General features: G+C 38.4%; 1 protein-coding gene and 1 long non-coding RNA gene across 2 annotated transcripts in view; both read right to left on the bottom strand.

Annotated features, from left to right (window-relative positions):
* Positions 1 to 15,877, bottom strand: part of LOC310733345 (guanine nucleotide-binding protein G(s) subunit alpha-like) — a 28,475-nt gene extending 12,598 nt beyond the window's left edge. Inside the window, exons 1-2 of the mRNA XM_083554554.1 lie at positions 14,208 to 15,877; positions 577 to 649 (exon numbers count right to left, since the gene is read on the bottom strand). Of these exons, the coding sequence (XP_083410680.1) occupies positions 577 to 649; positions 14,208 to 14,346 (212 nt within the window). The 5' untranslated portion in view covers positions 14,347 to 15,877. The remainder of the gene's footprint in view (positions 1 to 576; positions 650 to 14,207) is intronic.
* On the bottom strand, positions 9,256 to 14,190 carry LOC310733428. The gene is made up of 2 exons (XR_014535742.1): positions 10,393 to 14,190; positions 9,256 to 9,758 (listed from the first exon to the last, which is right to left on the bottom strand). It is a non-coding gene; the product is annotated as an uncharacterized lncRNA (long non-coding RNA).
* Positions 15,878 to 17,025: the final 1,148 nt, after the last annotated feature.

Genomic DNA, 17,025 nt, shown 5'->3' with positions numbered 1-17,025 from the left:
TTTTTCTACCACATTTTTTCCTTCTATTCAACTTTCCAATAACAGCCAGCTTCTTTAGCGATGACCTTGTGCAGGGTGTCAATGATCATCTTCTGGACAACTGTCAAGTCAGCAGTCTTCCCCCATGATTGTGTAGCCTGAACCAGACTGAGACACCATTTAAAGGTTTAGGAAACCTTTGCAGGTGTTTGAAGTTAATTAGCTGATTAGAGTGCGACACCACGAGGCTCCAATATTAGGCTTTTTCACAATATTCACATTTTCTGAGATATAGCTGTAGGTCATAATCATCAAAATTAAAAGATATAAACACTTGCAATATATCAGTATGTGTGTGTTGAATCTATATAATATACAAGTTTCACTTTTTGTATTCAATTACTAAAATAAATCAAATTTTCTTTAAATGATATTCTAATTTATTGAGATGCACCTTTTCTTGCATTATGGTAGGTTACAGACAAGATACTGCTTGTTTCTTCTTTACTAATTTTGTGTTTTATAAATTCTGTCGTAAAACAGTCACACAATAACTGATATATATAAATAAATAATTAAGACTATTAGTACACTTACTCAGCATTGAAGCCATTAACATGCAGAATCCGCATCTGCTTGACAATAGTGCTCTTCCCAGACTCTCCTGCACCTATATTGAAAGAGAGAGATTCTTGTCAACAAAAAAAATTTATGACCATTTAAAACAAATTAAGTCATTATTGATTTATGCCTACTAAATGTCATTATATATACATATATAAGCAAAAGTGCATTTATGTATGCACTTTTGTTTAAATAGCAGAAAAACATTACTTTTGCAACCACACAATCATTTAGGTGACGTGTTGCTTTGTATCAGTAACTGGAGAAAAGCTAGTATCAGGCAATGCGACTGTTTTTACTTTACAAGGCTTCTAGCAATTCCAACTCTGGAACTCTCCTGAATGTACAGGAAATCAGACTCAAGCCTGAGTAACATATGCTTGAAGAATCCTTAAAAAAAAAAAAGTAGAACGTTTTGAAGCAGACAGCAGGTGGTGTGGTGAGGGAAAACCCCTCAACCCCTTTGAAAGGTACTGAGCTAGATTGCTAGATAACATTCTCTGTAATAAACAGCTTGTGGTGAGGTAAGGGGGGGGGGGGGGAATCACTTAACCACACAAGCAGCGTTTAAGCGGGCTCACTAACAGTCTAGGTGGCAAGGAAAGTGCTGCTACTGAACAGTGTAAATCCCCCCTGATTCAAACATCACCACAGGAAACTGGCATATATGGTTGAAACTTTTTGAAGATCAAATATATTGCTATAATATGGACCATAGAAGGACCCTTGTTCTCATTCTCTACACTATTTTTAAATGTGATTGTCAAATATCACAACGATAAAACCCTTTTCTGATATACAGTATACTTCAGAATAAATAAAGAAATAACCAAAGAAATAAATAGAAAAACTCATTTGGTGAAGCTGTTTAAAATGAAGTACCATAACCAGTGCTACTTTAAAAAAAACTGTTTACAAATAAAATCTCAGAAAACTGATATAATATTGATATAATCATTCTGCACAGGCCTGCGGTAAGAAGAGTTCTGAGGATAACGCATCCGTGTTTTATTACGGAGAAAGCATTTGAGAATTTTGTCAGACGGACTGGAATATGTGCAATTGTCCTTTACCTCATTATTTCCTTGCTATTTATAATTTTTCTTCATAGTTTACTGTTGAAAGTACATTGCTGGGAGACAGATGGTGGAAAAACACAAGCTTGTGCAATGGCTAGATTGCCTAAAAATGCACCAATTGTAGTGCACTCTATAATAACAATGAGATATTTTCAATGCCACCTGAGACAAGCTTATTTCACACCATGTACACTATATAACCGCATGCTAAAAAATATGAAACGTCCAAAAAAAAACTTTTGCAAATTGACAAAATATAAGAGCTATTGTTTGTTTAGAAAACTGATTAAACAGTTTTCTGGCCATTTAGAATCATGTAAATAACATCACATTACTGCCTCATGAATGTATTTATTAGTATTGAGGCATATGCAAATATAAAATAAGCAGTTCATTCATCTCTTTGATTGCACTTAAGATCCAGTGAGGAAACCTAGCAAACACGTTTTTTTTTCCAGACTTTTTTTTTCCTTCCCCCCAGATTCCCCATCATTTCTTGATTATTGGAAGTGGTTACTATGAAGCATGCTGCACATAACCTCACAAGCCCACAGTATGATACAACATGCCATCATCTTATCAGGTGCAATTAATATTGCTTATTGATGATGGTATCATTTGGGGCTTTAGACGGGTCCAACAGCATTTTAGCATATTATTATTATTATTATTATTATTATTGCTGAGACATTGACTTAGGGACTTTTTACAGCCAATAAACGAATAAATGCATCAACAAAAACAAATAACCATGGCTTTACCCAGTTTTATTTATTAATCATAAAATCAGAAAACAAGGCCAGGAACGCTTGTAATACGCACAAATTCTCATACAACTTTATATTATTGAAGTTGTTTCACTTTCTTAATTCAAACCCCTTTTTACATTTTATTAGCAAACACATTCCACGTGTAGAAGGCTGGTACAGCTTTACCAGCCTGGCAAGTACAGATAACAGACACAGTCATGCATCAGAGAAAGACTGACTAAGTTTCATATAAGATGCAAAGTAGGTAAAACAGGAAACATACTTTAAACCAACCATATGATAAAGCAGGCTATTTGTCATAAAATAGCCTGTAACAAACTTGTTTTTTGTTGGCTTTATCTCTAAAACTAAAACTACTCTGAGACAATGTTCATTGTTAAAAGCGCTATACAAACAAAAATGAATTGAATAAAACGGAACAAACATTTACATTTTATCCTTCCACACGCCCTCCTTCAAAGCACCTTCGAAGGGTTGGGAGTGAGACTTTAGCGACATATTGGCAATACCAACCAATACTCAAGCTCAATTTTGACACAGAGACGTTTGAATGCACTTTTAGCCTTGTAAATCGCTCTCAAATAGTTACGGTTTTACTTCAGTTTTGCATCAGTGCTTTTATAAACACTTAAAGTGACAGGCATGACAACCATGAGCTAATAATTCATGCTTCTACGCCGGGATGTTTACAATCTCGCCTAGGGTCAGAGTTTGATTTCATTTTGCGTAACAGTTACAGTAACAAAAAAATAAATAAAAACCTTTTGAAAAATACTACCAAATTCATTTGTTCGGAGTAATCTGGAGTCATGTGAGCAGGGATTGCATGCAACATTGTTGAATAAAATAATTTAATCAAGCTGAAAAACTGGTTTAACAAAGAAATTGATCACAGCTTATCATGCTTTTTAGGCTGCTTCTTTTTAGGCGAGTTAATCAACCAACACAAAGGGACTGGCCAAGTACATCAGAGCTTTCACTTGCCCAGTAGACAGACTAATGAATGCATGAATTAATTAGTAAAATATTACTCAGTATTCACAAACTGACTTCTTGTCGGACATGAAATTTTAATAATACAATTTGAAACCATGGGTTGTCGCATCTGTGTTCTTACTAAGTACACTGAATAATTAGCATAAATTACGTTTACAATTTAATCTAGAGAGTGTGTTAGGCAAATAGAAAAAAAAAAAAAGGCATACCATAAAATCTAGCAAAATTAAAAAGGTCACTACACAGCACTAATATAAATGCTATGTTAAACACTTATGGCATTCTGTTAAGCATAAACTGCACAGACAGGTTTGAAGTCATTGTTACGCCCAGGGTAGGGTTGAATTACGCCACCCAATGAAAGATTTTTTTCCTGGAATATAAATATTCATCCCAAGACAATACTGTGGGTAACTAAATAAGGCAGAGTCTTTATGTTGATTCGGCAATGTTCCTTTTTGTGTGTGTGTGTGTGTGTTTTTGCCATAATCTGATTTCATTCGCATGCTAAATTTGTCTTTACTTCCTAGTTTCTGCCACTTAGCTAAAAAAAAAAAAAAAAAAAAAAAGAGAAATGTAATGCCATGGTTAGGTTGGTCTTTAGTCTCTGCCAAAAAAAAAAAAGAATTCACGTGGACCAAAAATAGCCAACCAATAATGACAGGAATTCGCCTCTAGTTATCTGCTTATCATTTTCCCTGGTGTGTACACGTGTTCTACGTTGTAGGCAACAGTAAAGGGGGGAAATGTTTTTTTTTTTTTGCGTTTAAAACAATTAGATTCACCTTACTCACTTCTGCCAGGATCCCTGACTAACTCTGATGGCATGCCAGATTTGGACATATAGACTGCTGGTGCATTCATCATTATTATTCCTTTTCATTAGGTATTCATTCTAAAAGTAATATCACCCATCAAGTTAAGTCCAATTCCAAAGCTCTTCAATTAACAGTGTTTCCTTTTAAATAGGTTGTAAAACACGAGCTACTTAGTGCGTCACCTCATGTACATGAGAACAGCATCTGGGATAATGCAACAAAAAATACATTTAAACTTCCTATCCCTACATCTTGTATCTCCTTTCACTGAGCTGTACAGTGAGATGGAAAAGTCATATTAAATAACTCTGGCAATAACGCAAAGAAATGGCATTTTATTACTATTAAAAAGTTACACTTTTGCAATTTGCATTCAACACCATGGAACAAACTGGGAAATGGTAATTAACAGTTACATTTCTTGTGGAAAGGTGTCTTTAATATTCAAGGCTCTCTCTCTGCTCTTTATCAGTAGTTTAAAATGATCAAATAGTTGCAGTTGTGTCCCCAGCACATGTGGTCCTCTCTCCTGCATGATAGATTACAATGTTGCATTGCCACACCTGCGAGATTTACCAACAAAAAACCTTGTAGGAGTGGGCATTTTTTATTTAATAAATTATATATAAAGCTTTACAGGTTGCATTTAAACAACCCTTCATCCTTAGTATCTACTATATTGAGCTTAGAATTGCTGTGATTAAAATTATTCACTTGTCTTGAATTTCAGGAAATGGAAACAAAATCTTATTCCGATCTGGACCCATCTCAAAAATTGATATATATAGATATATATATTTCTCCTCAGTGATAAAACTCACATCCAGTCAGTAATAAAATGACCACAGGAGGAACCAGTTTATTGTGCATTGTATTTTCTACAAACCAGAATGTCTGCCATATCTGCCATCACATGACTATAACTTTCTTTTCGGCTTCTCCCGTTAGGGGTCGCCACAGCGGATCCTCCGCACGTTTGATTTGGCACATGTTTTACGCTGGATGCCCTTCCTAACGCAACCCTCCCCAATTTATCCGGGCTTGGGACCGGCACTAAGAGTGGCTGGGGATGGTTCCCTGACCGGGAATCAAACCCGGGTCGCAGCGGTGGGAGCGCTGCATCTTAACCACTAGACCACCAGGGGACCTGCCATCACATGACTATATGGCCGTATAATAACTACAGCTCCAATAGCATTTTGAAAAACACAGTAAAATGATAAAGTATTTGATATGCATCCATTTTGTTTTGCTTAGCTTTCTGGGGGAGATCATCGGGTCACAGAGAGTTTAATTGTGTAGCATACACATCAAACACAAGGATAGCACAGCAAGTCACAGATGCATAAATCTGAACAAATCTACAGTCAACTGACAATCGAGTATTTTGGCGGAAAATCTAAATCGGCCTCGTCAGTTGCAAAAATGGACGTCTGGGAAAAATACAAACATGGACAAACAGTCAGGAGTCAGGTGAAGTGGAATTCCAAGTTGTGAAGAACCACCTCTGTGGTCGGTGCACTTGATTAACATTCTAAATACATATGTAGTGTAATAGTAAACAAAAATAAACTGGTTTCGATAGAGCTATGATACGGTTTTAAAACTGCATCGACTAAACAAGTATGATTGTTGATAACGAGTGTGTGTGATGTATTCAGAGTCATAGAACTAAACAAAAGCGGTACATTATATAAAGTATGAATGCAACAATGTATCTTTAAATCCTTTGTTCTTTACTGCCAAATATGAATCTCAAACAACTAGGTAATTGCTTTAATAATAAGGAAAGATTTGCACATTTATGAATGTGCAATTGAGGGTTTTAATGCTGAAATATATATACTGTATTAGCATCTATAATACATACACTATGTTTAGATAAGGAAACAAGAATGTTCTCTCACTAAAAATTTGTCTAGATCTTGGTGGTTGGACCTCTGCTCAGAAGGCCATGAACTCAAATCCCTGGGCCCCTGAGCAAGGCCCTGAACTGCTTCACTGTCTGAATGAGATTATTGTAGATCACTCTTAATAAAGGCATCTGCCAAGTGCCATAAAACATTTTTTTAATGTTTAAGAAAAAACAGCTTCATGCACTACAGTGTCTGGAATATACTTCATATTCCAGAATGGATTGCTGGAACTATCTGCAAAAATATTCATACCATTTTTCTGGCTTCCGGGACGCTGTTATTACGAGAGCAGCCCCTAGAGGCAAATCACTGACACCATGTTCATTTTCTTTTTTGCACATCAGACTGCGTGCCACACAGAGAGCGCTATATTATAGTCATTATTTATAAGTTACTAAATTATATAATTAGATTTATTAATTAATATATCCATATGAATTTCCTTTAGCACAATTTCATAATTCAGTTCTGTACAGTACTATATTACATGAAGGGGTGTGTGTATATATATATATATATATATATTATATATATATATTATATATATATATATATATATATATATATATATATATATATATATATATATATATATATATATATATATATATATATATATATATATATATATATATACATACACACACACAGTGAGGAAAATAAGTATTTGAACACCTGTCTATCAGCTAGAATTCTGACCCTCAAAGACCTGTTAGTCTGCCTTTAAAATGTCCACCCCCACTACATTTATTATCCTAAATAAGATGCACCTGTTTGAGGTCGTTAGCTGCATAAAGACACCTGTCCACCCCATACAATCAGTAAGAATCCAACTACTAACATGGCCAAGACCAAAGAGCTGTCCAAAGACACTAGAGACAAAATTGTACACCTCCACAAGGCTGGAAAGGGCTACGGGGAAATTGTCAAGCAGCTTGGTGAAAAAAGGTCCACTGTTGAAGCAATCATTAGAAAATGGAAGAAGCTAAACATGACTGTCAATCTCCCTCGGACTGGGGCTCCATGCAAGATCTCACCTCGTGGGGTCTCAATGATCCTAAGGAAGGTGAGAAATCAGCCCAGAACTACACGGGAGGAGCTGGTCAATGACCTGAAAAGAGCTGGGACCACCGTTTCCAAGGTTACTGTTGGTAATACACTAAGACGTCATGGTTTGAAATCATGCATGGCACGGAAGGTTCCCCTGCTTAAACCAGCACATGTCCAGGCACGTCTTAAGTTTGTCAAAGACCATTTGGATGATCCAGAGGAGTCATGGGAGAAAGTCATGTGCTCAGATGAGACCAAAATAGAACTTTTGGGTCATAATTCCACTAAACGTGTTTAGAGGAAGAAAAATTATGAGTACCATCCCAAGAACACCATCCCTACTGTGAAGCATGCGGGTGGTACCATCATGCTTTTGGGGTGTTTTTCTGCACATGGGACAGGGCGACTGCACTGTATTAAGGAGAGGATGAACGGGGCCATGTATTGCGAGATTTTGGGGAACAACCTCCTTCCCTCAGTTAGAGCATTGAAGATGGGTCGAGGCTGGGTCTTCCAACAAGACAATGACCCGAAGCACACAGCCAGGATAACCAAGGAGTGGCTCTGTAAGAAGCATATCAAGGTTCTGGCGTGGCCTAGCCAGTCTCCAGACCTAAACCCAATAGAGAATCTTTGGAGGGAGCTCAAACTCTGTGTTTCTCAGCGACAGGCCAGAAACCTGACTGATCTAGAGAAGATCTGTGTGGAGGAGTGGGCCAAAATCCCTCCTGCAGTGTGTGCAAACCTGGTGAAAAACTACAGGAAACGTTTGACCTCTGTAATTGCAAACAAAGGCTACTGTACCAAATATTAACATTGACTTTCTCAGGTGTTCAAATACTTATTTGCAGCTGTATCATACAAATAAATAGTTAAAAAATCATACATTGTGATTTCTGGATTATTTTTTTTTAGATTATGTCTCTCACAGTGGACATGCACCTACGATGACAATTTCAGACCCCTCCATGATTTCTAAGTGGGAGAACTTGCAAAATAGCAGGGTGTTCAAATACTTATTTTCCTCACTGTATATATAATTTTTTTTTATCCAGTTTCCATTTAGAAAACTATCGGTTGATTGTTTATCGGCAAGCACGATCCAACCGACCGGTCGGTAAAATCGGTCGACCTCTACACCATATTCTACAAAAACATACAGTGAGTGTATTGTTGACTGTAATGGCCAAAGACAATGTGATCACACTTCTACCATTCTGGTGTTTTATGTGAATATGAAATTAACCTTTGCATGATTTTAATTTTCTCTTACACAACCAGCCTATTAGAAAATTGCATGAAATGTACAGATGATCCACTAGCCATAAAGAATATATACTAAACAAATGAAAAATTATCTATTTATGGTGATGTGACCAGTCTAGTGGAAGTTCTTTTACTGTTTTAAGCGGCAATAAATGTGAGGGGAACGCTAGCAAATCCATTGTGCCAATAAGACAATTATACAGATACTAAAGTCTTAGGTATTAAAGATGGTGTAATAATCAGAACCAATTAGACAAAAGCTTTGCAAATCAAATTAAAATATTAAACAAGTCTGTTCATAGACTTTAACTAGAACACAAAAAGAAACAATGTGTAATAAAAACCATATAAATAACCATGAACTGAGACTATGAGCTTGTAATGTGATCATGATTCAAAACAAAAGTACTCTTTTTTTCCACTAGTGTATCTGAAATACTTTACTGACAGCAGACAATAAAAACTTATTTGAATGACAAGGTGTTGAAACGTGTTGTAAAACATTTTTATTGAATATTACCTGCATCTCATAAATAAAAGATAATAAAAATCAGTCTTGGACATGTGTTACAAAGACTCCATTAAGTCTCTTCTGACATGTATTAACTTATTTGTAAACGTGTTTTAATACTCCCGGTGCTAATTAGTTGCTTGGTGCTACATTCTGTTTAATCCACATTGAGTTGGCAATTGTTTTTGGCACTAATGCCATGGGGAGACACGGCTAAAGGACTTACACTCGCACTTTATATTAGGCTTTTTGTTTTTTTATATTCTCAAATGCATAAGAAAACGTTAATTGTTTGCTTTTAAAAACAAGGCTGTGATTCTCACCAGTCATGACTGTTCAGAAACAGTTACAATTTTAAAGAAAAATTTTAAAATGTAAGAAAAATTCAGAAAGCAGCCAAACAGACAATTGACAATGTAATGCAGCTACAGTAAAGGGAAATGATTTGATCCTCTGACAAAGAAATGAACAGTCTAGAATTTTTATGGTAGGATTATTTTAACAGATATATATAACACATCAATTAATTTGTATTTGATTGAGTGAAATAAGTATTTGATCCCCTACCAAACAGCAAGAATTTGGATTCCTACACATTCCTCCACCCAAACTAGTCCTTTCAATTTAAGAAAAAACTGCTGATATCAACTCATTATATGTATAAAAGACACCAGTCACAGAACCCAACCTCTTTCATTCAAACCTCTCCACCACCATGGGCAAAGGACATCAGGGACAAGATTGTAGACCTGCACAGGGCTGGAATGTGCTACAAGACCATCAGCAAGAAGCTTGGTGAGAAAAAGACCACTGCTGGCACGATAATTAAAAAAAATTGAACAAATACAAGATAAGTCAATCACGTTTGCTCTGGAGCCGTATGCAAAATCTCACCTCATGGGGTCAGGATGATTCTGAGAAAGGTGAGGGATCAGCCAAAAGATTGTTCGGGAGGAGCCTGTCCATGATCTCAAGGGAGCTGAGACCACAATCACCAAGAAAACCATTGGTAACACACCAAGGTCCCTCTGCTAAAGAATGCACATGAACAGACCTGTCTGAAGTTTGCCAATGAACACCTGAATGCTTCAGAGAAGGATTGGAAAAATGTGATGTGGTCAGATGAGACCAAAATTGAGATTTTTGGCATTAATTCGACTCGCCGTGTTTGGAGGCAGAGAAATGCAGAAAGAGTCAAACATAGAGGAGGAAACATTCTGCTTTGGGGCTGTTTCTCTGCTAACTTCTTCACCACATGAACAGGGTCATGCACTGTAGAATCTTGGATGAAAACCAATAAACAAAAACACATGGCCAAGGCAACAATCTGATGGTCTTGTAGTCCATTCCAGCCTTGTGCAGGTCTACAATCTTGTCGCTGACATCCTTTGACAGCTCTTTGGTTTTTCCCATGGTGGTGGAGAGGTTTGAATGGAAGAGGTTGGTTCTGTGATGGGTGTCTTTTATACACACAACAAGTTGATTTTAGGAGTTCTTTCCTAAAGGGACAGGGCCAACTTGGGTCTGTGGGAGTCAGAATTCTTGTTGGTTGGTATGGGATCAAATACTTATTTCACTCAATCAAACACAAATTAATTAATAAAATGTTTATGATTTTTTTATATTCTGTCTCTCTGATAAAATAAAACTACTATAAAAATTCTAGACTGTTCATTTATTTGTAAGGGGGTATATTTACAAAATCAGCAGAGGATCAAATAATTATTTCCCCCACTATATAAACCTAGTAAAGTGGCATCACTGGCTAGAGATCGGTTAGGCTGCCAGCATAATGGTCTTAATGAGGATATTAAACATGAAAGCTGACCCTTAAAAGATTGATATGTTTGAGAGCACAGATAAGAGAGCTGGACAAACTAAAGCGCTGCTGCACTGGTTCCTTCAAGTGCATATACAGCAAAGAGTAAATCCGAACTCGGCTAAAACACACGGCTTAATATTTTAACCATATGACAAAATGCGCCTTCTGAATAAAATTTCCAAGTTGTACAGTGTCTTCAGCCCAGAGCATATAACATCCTACAAAAAAAGGTTCACAGTGGAGTTTCTCCTCTCTAATTTAAAATGAGAATGTGTATTCCCTTAAGATCATAGATGCACAAAATTTTCACTATGAAGAAGTAAAATACTTCAACTTGAGGGATGTGGGCCAAATAATTCTGCTCAAAATAATATATATATATTTAAAAAATCTGTTAAACTGAAGTAGTTATAATTTGAAAGCTCTAGTTTAATGAAATGTATAGTCCAATGTGAATCAATCCAATTTATTGCTTATTATTCAAAGTTTTTTGCAAATGGAATTTTCTTCTCTTTTTATACATGGCACGGCAGGCCAAATCAAAAGACACCTTGGGACAACTCTTGCCCGTGGGCTGTAGTTTGGGCATCTCTGTTATAAACCGCTGAACCTAACAATTATAACACTGATCACAAAATTCTCAAGCTAACTGGCTTGTAGCTAACAAGAGACACAATTCTCCAAAAGCACAACTTAAACTTAGGGATCTGGAGATGTCCTATATCTGTGCTTCAACTTTCAATTTCTAGGTTCAAGATCATTTTCACTAAAAACCGGCAGCTGAAAGTGTTTATTAGAGGGACTGGGGATGCAGGAGAATCACGATTGAGACGGTTTGGTCATGTGCGGAAGAGGGATATGGGGTACAAAGGTAGAAGAGTGCTGAGGATGAACCCGCCAGGAAGGAGGAAAAGAGGAAGACGAAGGAGGAGGTTTATGAAGGTGGTGAGGGAAGACATGCATGTAGTTGGGTTGAAAGAGGCAGATGTAGAGGACAGGGGGTATGGAGACGGATGATCCGCTGTGGTGACCCCTATCGGGAGCAGCCGAAAGAAGCAGCAGCAGCTGAACAGCACTATGGGTTGGAAATAGTTAACCAAAACAAACAACCCAACAAGCAGATGAACGACTTAAACTTAGAAATTCAACTCTGAATCCCAATGCAACATCAATCTTGAAATAGAACACATGAATTATGGCTGATGTGCAACTTATTCAAGATGGATTTGTGCGTTAAAATCTCAAGAAATCGGCACCAATAAAAAGCCATTAAGATTTGTCTGAGCGTGTCAATAGAATGTGTTCTGCAATGGACAAAGACTAAAGTAAAAATAATTGTAAAATTATTGGAAACATGTTTACTAACACAACAATATACAGCACGTTTAAAACAGGTGTCTCACTTTGTGCCAATTGTAGTGTTGCTATGTCTTTTGCAATTACCTCATGAGAAGGAGTCAAACTTTTCTACTAGTACACTGATTTTAAAATATATTACTGAAAATCAGACACTAATCAGACATTGCAGCTAACAGCAAAAGGCTTGCTGAAACTGTGTTTTGTTACAGGAAACAGAGTGCTTACTGAATACTCTGTCAAACACTTGAGCTGTTAACATGCCCAAAGCAGCTCGTCCATTTCTTCTGCAGAATGTTCTCAACTGAAAAGCGGCTTTCTATGGTAGACCCGCCCATGATCATGTTACGCTGCCCAGCAGCCAGTGACACAAAAGAGGTCTGACAAAGAGGGGTGTGAAAATAGAAATGGACGTCATTAGTTGCTCTCTAATTATGTTATGATGTTTAAGCGTTACAATGCCAATACTCATCACAACTGGTGGTTAGGGCGTGATTCTCTTTAAACCATAAACCACTAAAATAGAAAAATAAAACAATCGTAACCCTTATCTACCTAAATAATCTGACAAGAGTCTCATACAATGTATAAGAATACACTGTATTCTTGCCATAAACCTTATTACTAGGTCGCTTTTAACACAAATTGAAATGTTTATGTAAAATGTTATCAACATTTCATTCATTCATTTAGATTTTTGGCATTTAGTAGATGCTAATATCCAGAGTGACTTGAAAAAGTGCTTTAAATTCTCGGTCAGTAAATACAATCACAATATTAAGACTACCATCAGATCACCATTCCTTCATATTCAGGATAACCATCCTTACAGGACACAGTAAGATCCAGAGTCTATCCCGATGCAAAAAAAAAAAGCCACGATCACGTTTTCTGCCTTGTATCTATATTAAAGAAAATCTAGCAGGCAGCTACAGCATTGATTCTCAAACTTTCTTGGTAACATTTACCTGTAAAATAAACTCCATCTTCCGGTACATATTTATAAACATGACCATAGTCAAACTATTAAATAGCACATATTCAGTCAGTTGTTAATTAGAGTGATCTGGCTTCTAGCCCCATCCTCCACTCACACAAACTTATAAAGGTTGCATCCAAGTGAGTTTTGTTTGGGTTGTTTCTCTTTAGGATAAAACCTACTGCAACGATTATAAATCAAAAGCAACATAACAGTCATACACTTGGACAAGAGAAGAGTGGATCACAAGAACCAGCGGGTTATCAGTGACATTAAACCTGATATGGGGCATAACAAGCTGAAGTCTTGTAGGTCTAGAAAATGGAAAACCAACTGAATTTGAAAACAATTTGCAACTATAACTATTACATCTCAAAACGACGTGTAAACAACAAGATCGTCATGGTGCACTCAGCCAATCATCAGACACCGGAAATTACGTTTTTATATATGTAACAAAACATCCACTTTTTTCCGACATGAGAGGTACAAATGTGACAGTTCAGGCTAACAGGTTTAAGGTGTCCTAACAAGGTTTTTTTTTTTTTTTTTTTTATTAGTCAAATAATCTGCCAGAAAATAATATAACATTAAGACACCGAACGGAGGCTGTAAAAATATAACAGTGAAATCTGAAGTAAATAATGGAGACACGGGCCACGGTGCATCCAGCGCAGGGCTGCATCTTACCAGTTCAACCAGAACACACCCACATGCCGATGCATGTCGCGCGTTTCCGCTCGGTCTGGCCACTAACGCTATTCAAATGTCACCACTATGATCACACTCGCACGCGCGCGCACGCGCACAGCTGTGACACACAGTAGGTGTGACAGCGGCATTCCAGCTGTAAAAGTCACCTTTAAGTGCTAATTTAGCCAGCGATCACCTCAGTCCCGTGCCTGACAAGACCGAGCCTCAGAGCCACACACTTTCCTATACAAGGCACAAAACCAGGGCGAATGCGATCAAATGCCAAACAGACGCCGTCGAGGCCTTCAAAACAAACAAATATTTCCCCTTCTTTTCCAATCAACTCACCCAGTAGTAGCAGTCTGTGCGTGGCCCGGTAAATCTGCTTGTCTTTCTGAAGCTGTTTCTCGATTTTCTTGTTCGCTTCCCGTTGCGCCTTCTCTTCGTTCCTCTGATCCTCGGTCTTGCTGTTGCCCAAGCAGCCCATCTTTCCCGCGGAAAAGGAGGTCCAGGGGAAATGTGACGGCGTAGAAAAAGAGATAATAAAGAAAGAAAGAAAACAAAAACAAACGAACAAGCTTATTCTAGTTGTGCTCGATCCAAGAAATGACTCGCACTGCTGAGGACATGTGGACTAGACATGGTCCAAGTGGTCGCGATGGAACCTACAGCCTGCCTCAGTGACCATTTCAGCCATGACATTGATGTATGACTAACGAATTCATTCTGCCTGTTTTCAGAGCTCTGAGTGAAAGAGGAAAACCAGTCTGATTTGTTCTTTCTATTGTTCGTTCTATAGTTCTTTTATAATAAACAGAAATAGGCCACAGATGTTCAATTCCCCCGGATAGACGCTAACGCTCACGTCCTAGACCCGCTCAAAGACGCGTAAGATCCATCCAGTGCTCACTTGAGGCCTCCACCCTCAACTTTCCAACGATGAGCCGAAGAAAAGACAAGCTCATGTCACGAAACGGGTTTTAGCCAAAGCAGCGGCTGAAAGAAACAACTCGTTGCGGTTTCCCGGAGCGCTGACACACACATCCATACGGCTCCGGTTCGCTTTTAAGCATTTCAGCACAGCGAGGCCCTCGTCTCGTTTCCTACACGGAGCCCGGATCCACGCAAGAGGCGGTCGTGTAGCCGAGCTAGCTGGCTAGCAAGAAATTATTTTAGCTACAACTCTGCTTTTTCTTCGCGCTTTTCTCGTTACATACACAGACATAAGAATCACAAAACATGTCCCGTCGTGTTTAGGAACAATCCTAAATCCGTGGATTCGCTTTGAAAATGGGAAGAACTCAATTTATGCTCATTTTTTTTCGCCCGTTTCTGCGATGGCGGCGTCTGCTGCTGCTGTTGCTCCCCCACCCCGCTCCGATCCAAGGGGCCTTCGTTAGTTTAGCTTCTCCTGAAATTCAATGTCTGTCCGTCCTTTCGCGTTGGAAAAAAACAACCCCCAAACGCCAGGAGTCCCAACCCCGACACGCTCCAACAGACCGAACGAGGGGGATGTGTATGCTTTTAGGCGGCTCTCGGAGCTCGGCGCTGCCAGCCTCGGCTTCGGGCTCTCAGCGTTCCGGAGGAGCTGCGCCTCCTCGCGCACGTGCAGAAGGCCGGTTGAGATGTGAACCCGCCCGCGCGCGCGCTCACTCGCTCTCTCACATTCCTCCACGTTGTGCGCGCGAGTCCCTCGGCGAGCTGCTGCCGCTGCCCTGGTGACCCATACAATGCTTTATTTTTAACGCTAATAATTTTAATTTCCCTCTTGTCCCGTCCGTCCGTCCGTCTGTCTGTCTAGCGTTCTCGCTCTCTCTCTCTCAGACCGAGAGCAGGGCAAAAGCAATCTTTAGGCAGCACTGAAGAGGTGGGGTGGGGCAAATAGGCTCTCACGGAACCCTGGGAACGGAGCAGATCACATGACCCCCCGGAACGTCAGTGACGCTGAAATCGCGGGGAAAGAGGAGGAGGAGGAGAAGAGGCACGAGCGCGACTTCCCTCACACGCTCAAAATGTCCCACTCGCGAAAGTCGTGAATACGACAAGTATTCGAACGTGTGTTTCTACTACAAGCACATTATACGATTTTTTCCCCATTATTTTTTTTATAATTTTACATTTGCATGTTACATACCAGGCCTAGCATTAACGTTCCTTTCGAATGATCTAAACAAGCTATCTATACTCTAGCAGCACGTGAGCACCAACGATCTTTGCTAACGATCCTTCAATGCTTTATTAGTCATGATGCCTTTTTTCAGCAGTAATAAAACCATATGCATACCTTTGTAGGATTGGGAATGATAACAAAAGGGTAAAGCGTAAAATATGGATAACAATGGCACAGATGATATATTTATGAGATATACCGTAGGAAAAATATATTCATTGCAGTTATTAATTTAGGCCAGCACAAGCCAAAATAATAAACACCCAATACCAGATGATCCAGTACGAAAAGCATAAATCATTTGACTTTCCTTCTCTCTTTGACCAATCAAAAACGCAGACAAGGCACCAGTTAAACATGCTTTTCTTTTCATCAGTGTTCTCTTTTTCTGAATCATAGCTAAACTGCAACTTACATCAGGATTCGATACAGCTGTTACACCTCAGTCTAGGATTAGGACTGATAACAGAATGGTGAAGTGTGAAATATGGGTGGAGGATAAATATAGGATACAAATGATATGATATGCTGTAGAAAATATATACAATGCAGTTATTGCTTGAGGTTAGCACAGGGCAAAATAATAAACAATCCACACCAACTGTGCAAAAGGTGGTGGTCTGGAGCATATGGTTTGACCTGAATCAGACAAAAAATCAACACACAAACTACAACGTACACAAATGGGATATGAACAAAGGCACAAGCTATTTTTGCTACTTCCTTCCACGCTTATTAGTTATCATTCCTCTATTCAGAAGTAAACCATATTTATACGTTTGCTTCTTTTTTTTCATGTCAAACAGTAAATGGGAACTAAAGTTGCAGGTAGGAACTAAATCTGTGAGTGGAGACCACAGCATTAGATCACAATGGTCTGAGGAATAATTCAAACCAGTTATATGGATTCGTTTCTTTATCAAATTTTATAAAATTGTTTATCATATTCAAGATCGCTGTGGTTTACAAATCACAGTCTTGGTTACATAAAAAAAA

This window comes from Silurus aristotelis (genome assembly GCF_946808225.1).
Source record: "Silurus aristotelis genome assembly, chromosome: 11".
Classification (NCBI taxonomy): Eukaryota; Metazoa; Chordata; class Actinopteri; order Siluriformes; family Siluridae; genus Silurus; species Silurus aristotelis.
This window is presented reverse-complemented; position numbering and strand designations above follow the sequence as displayed.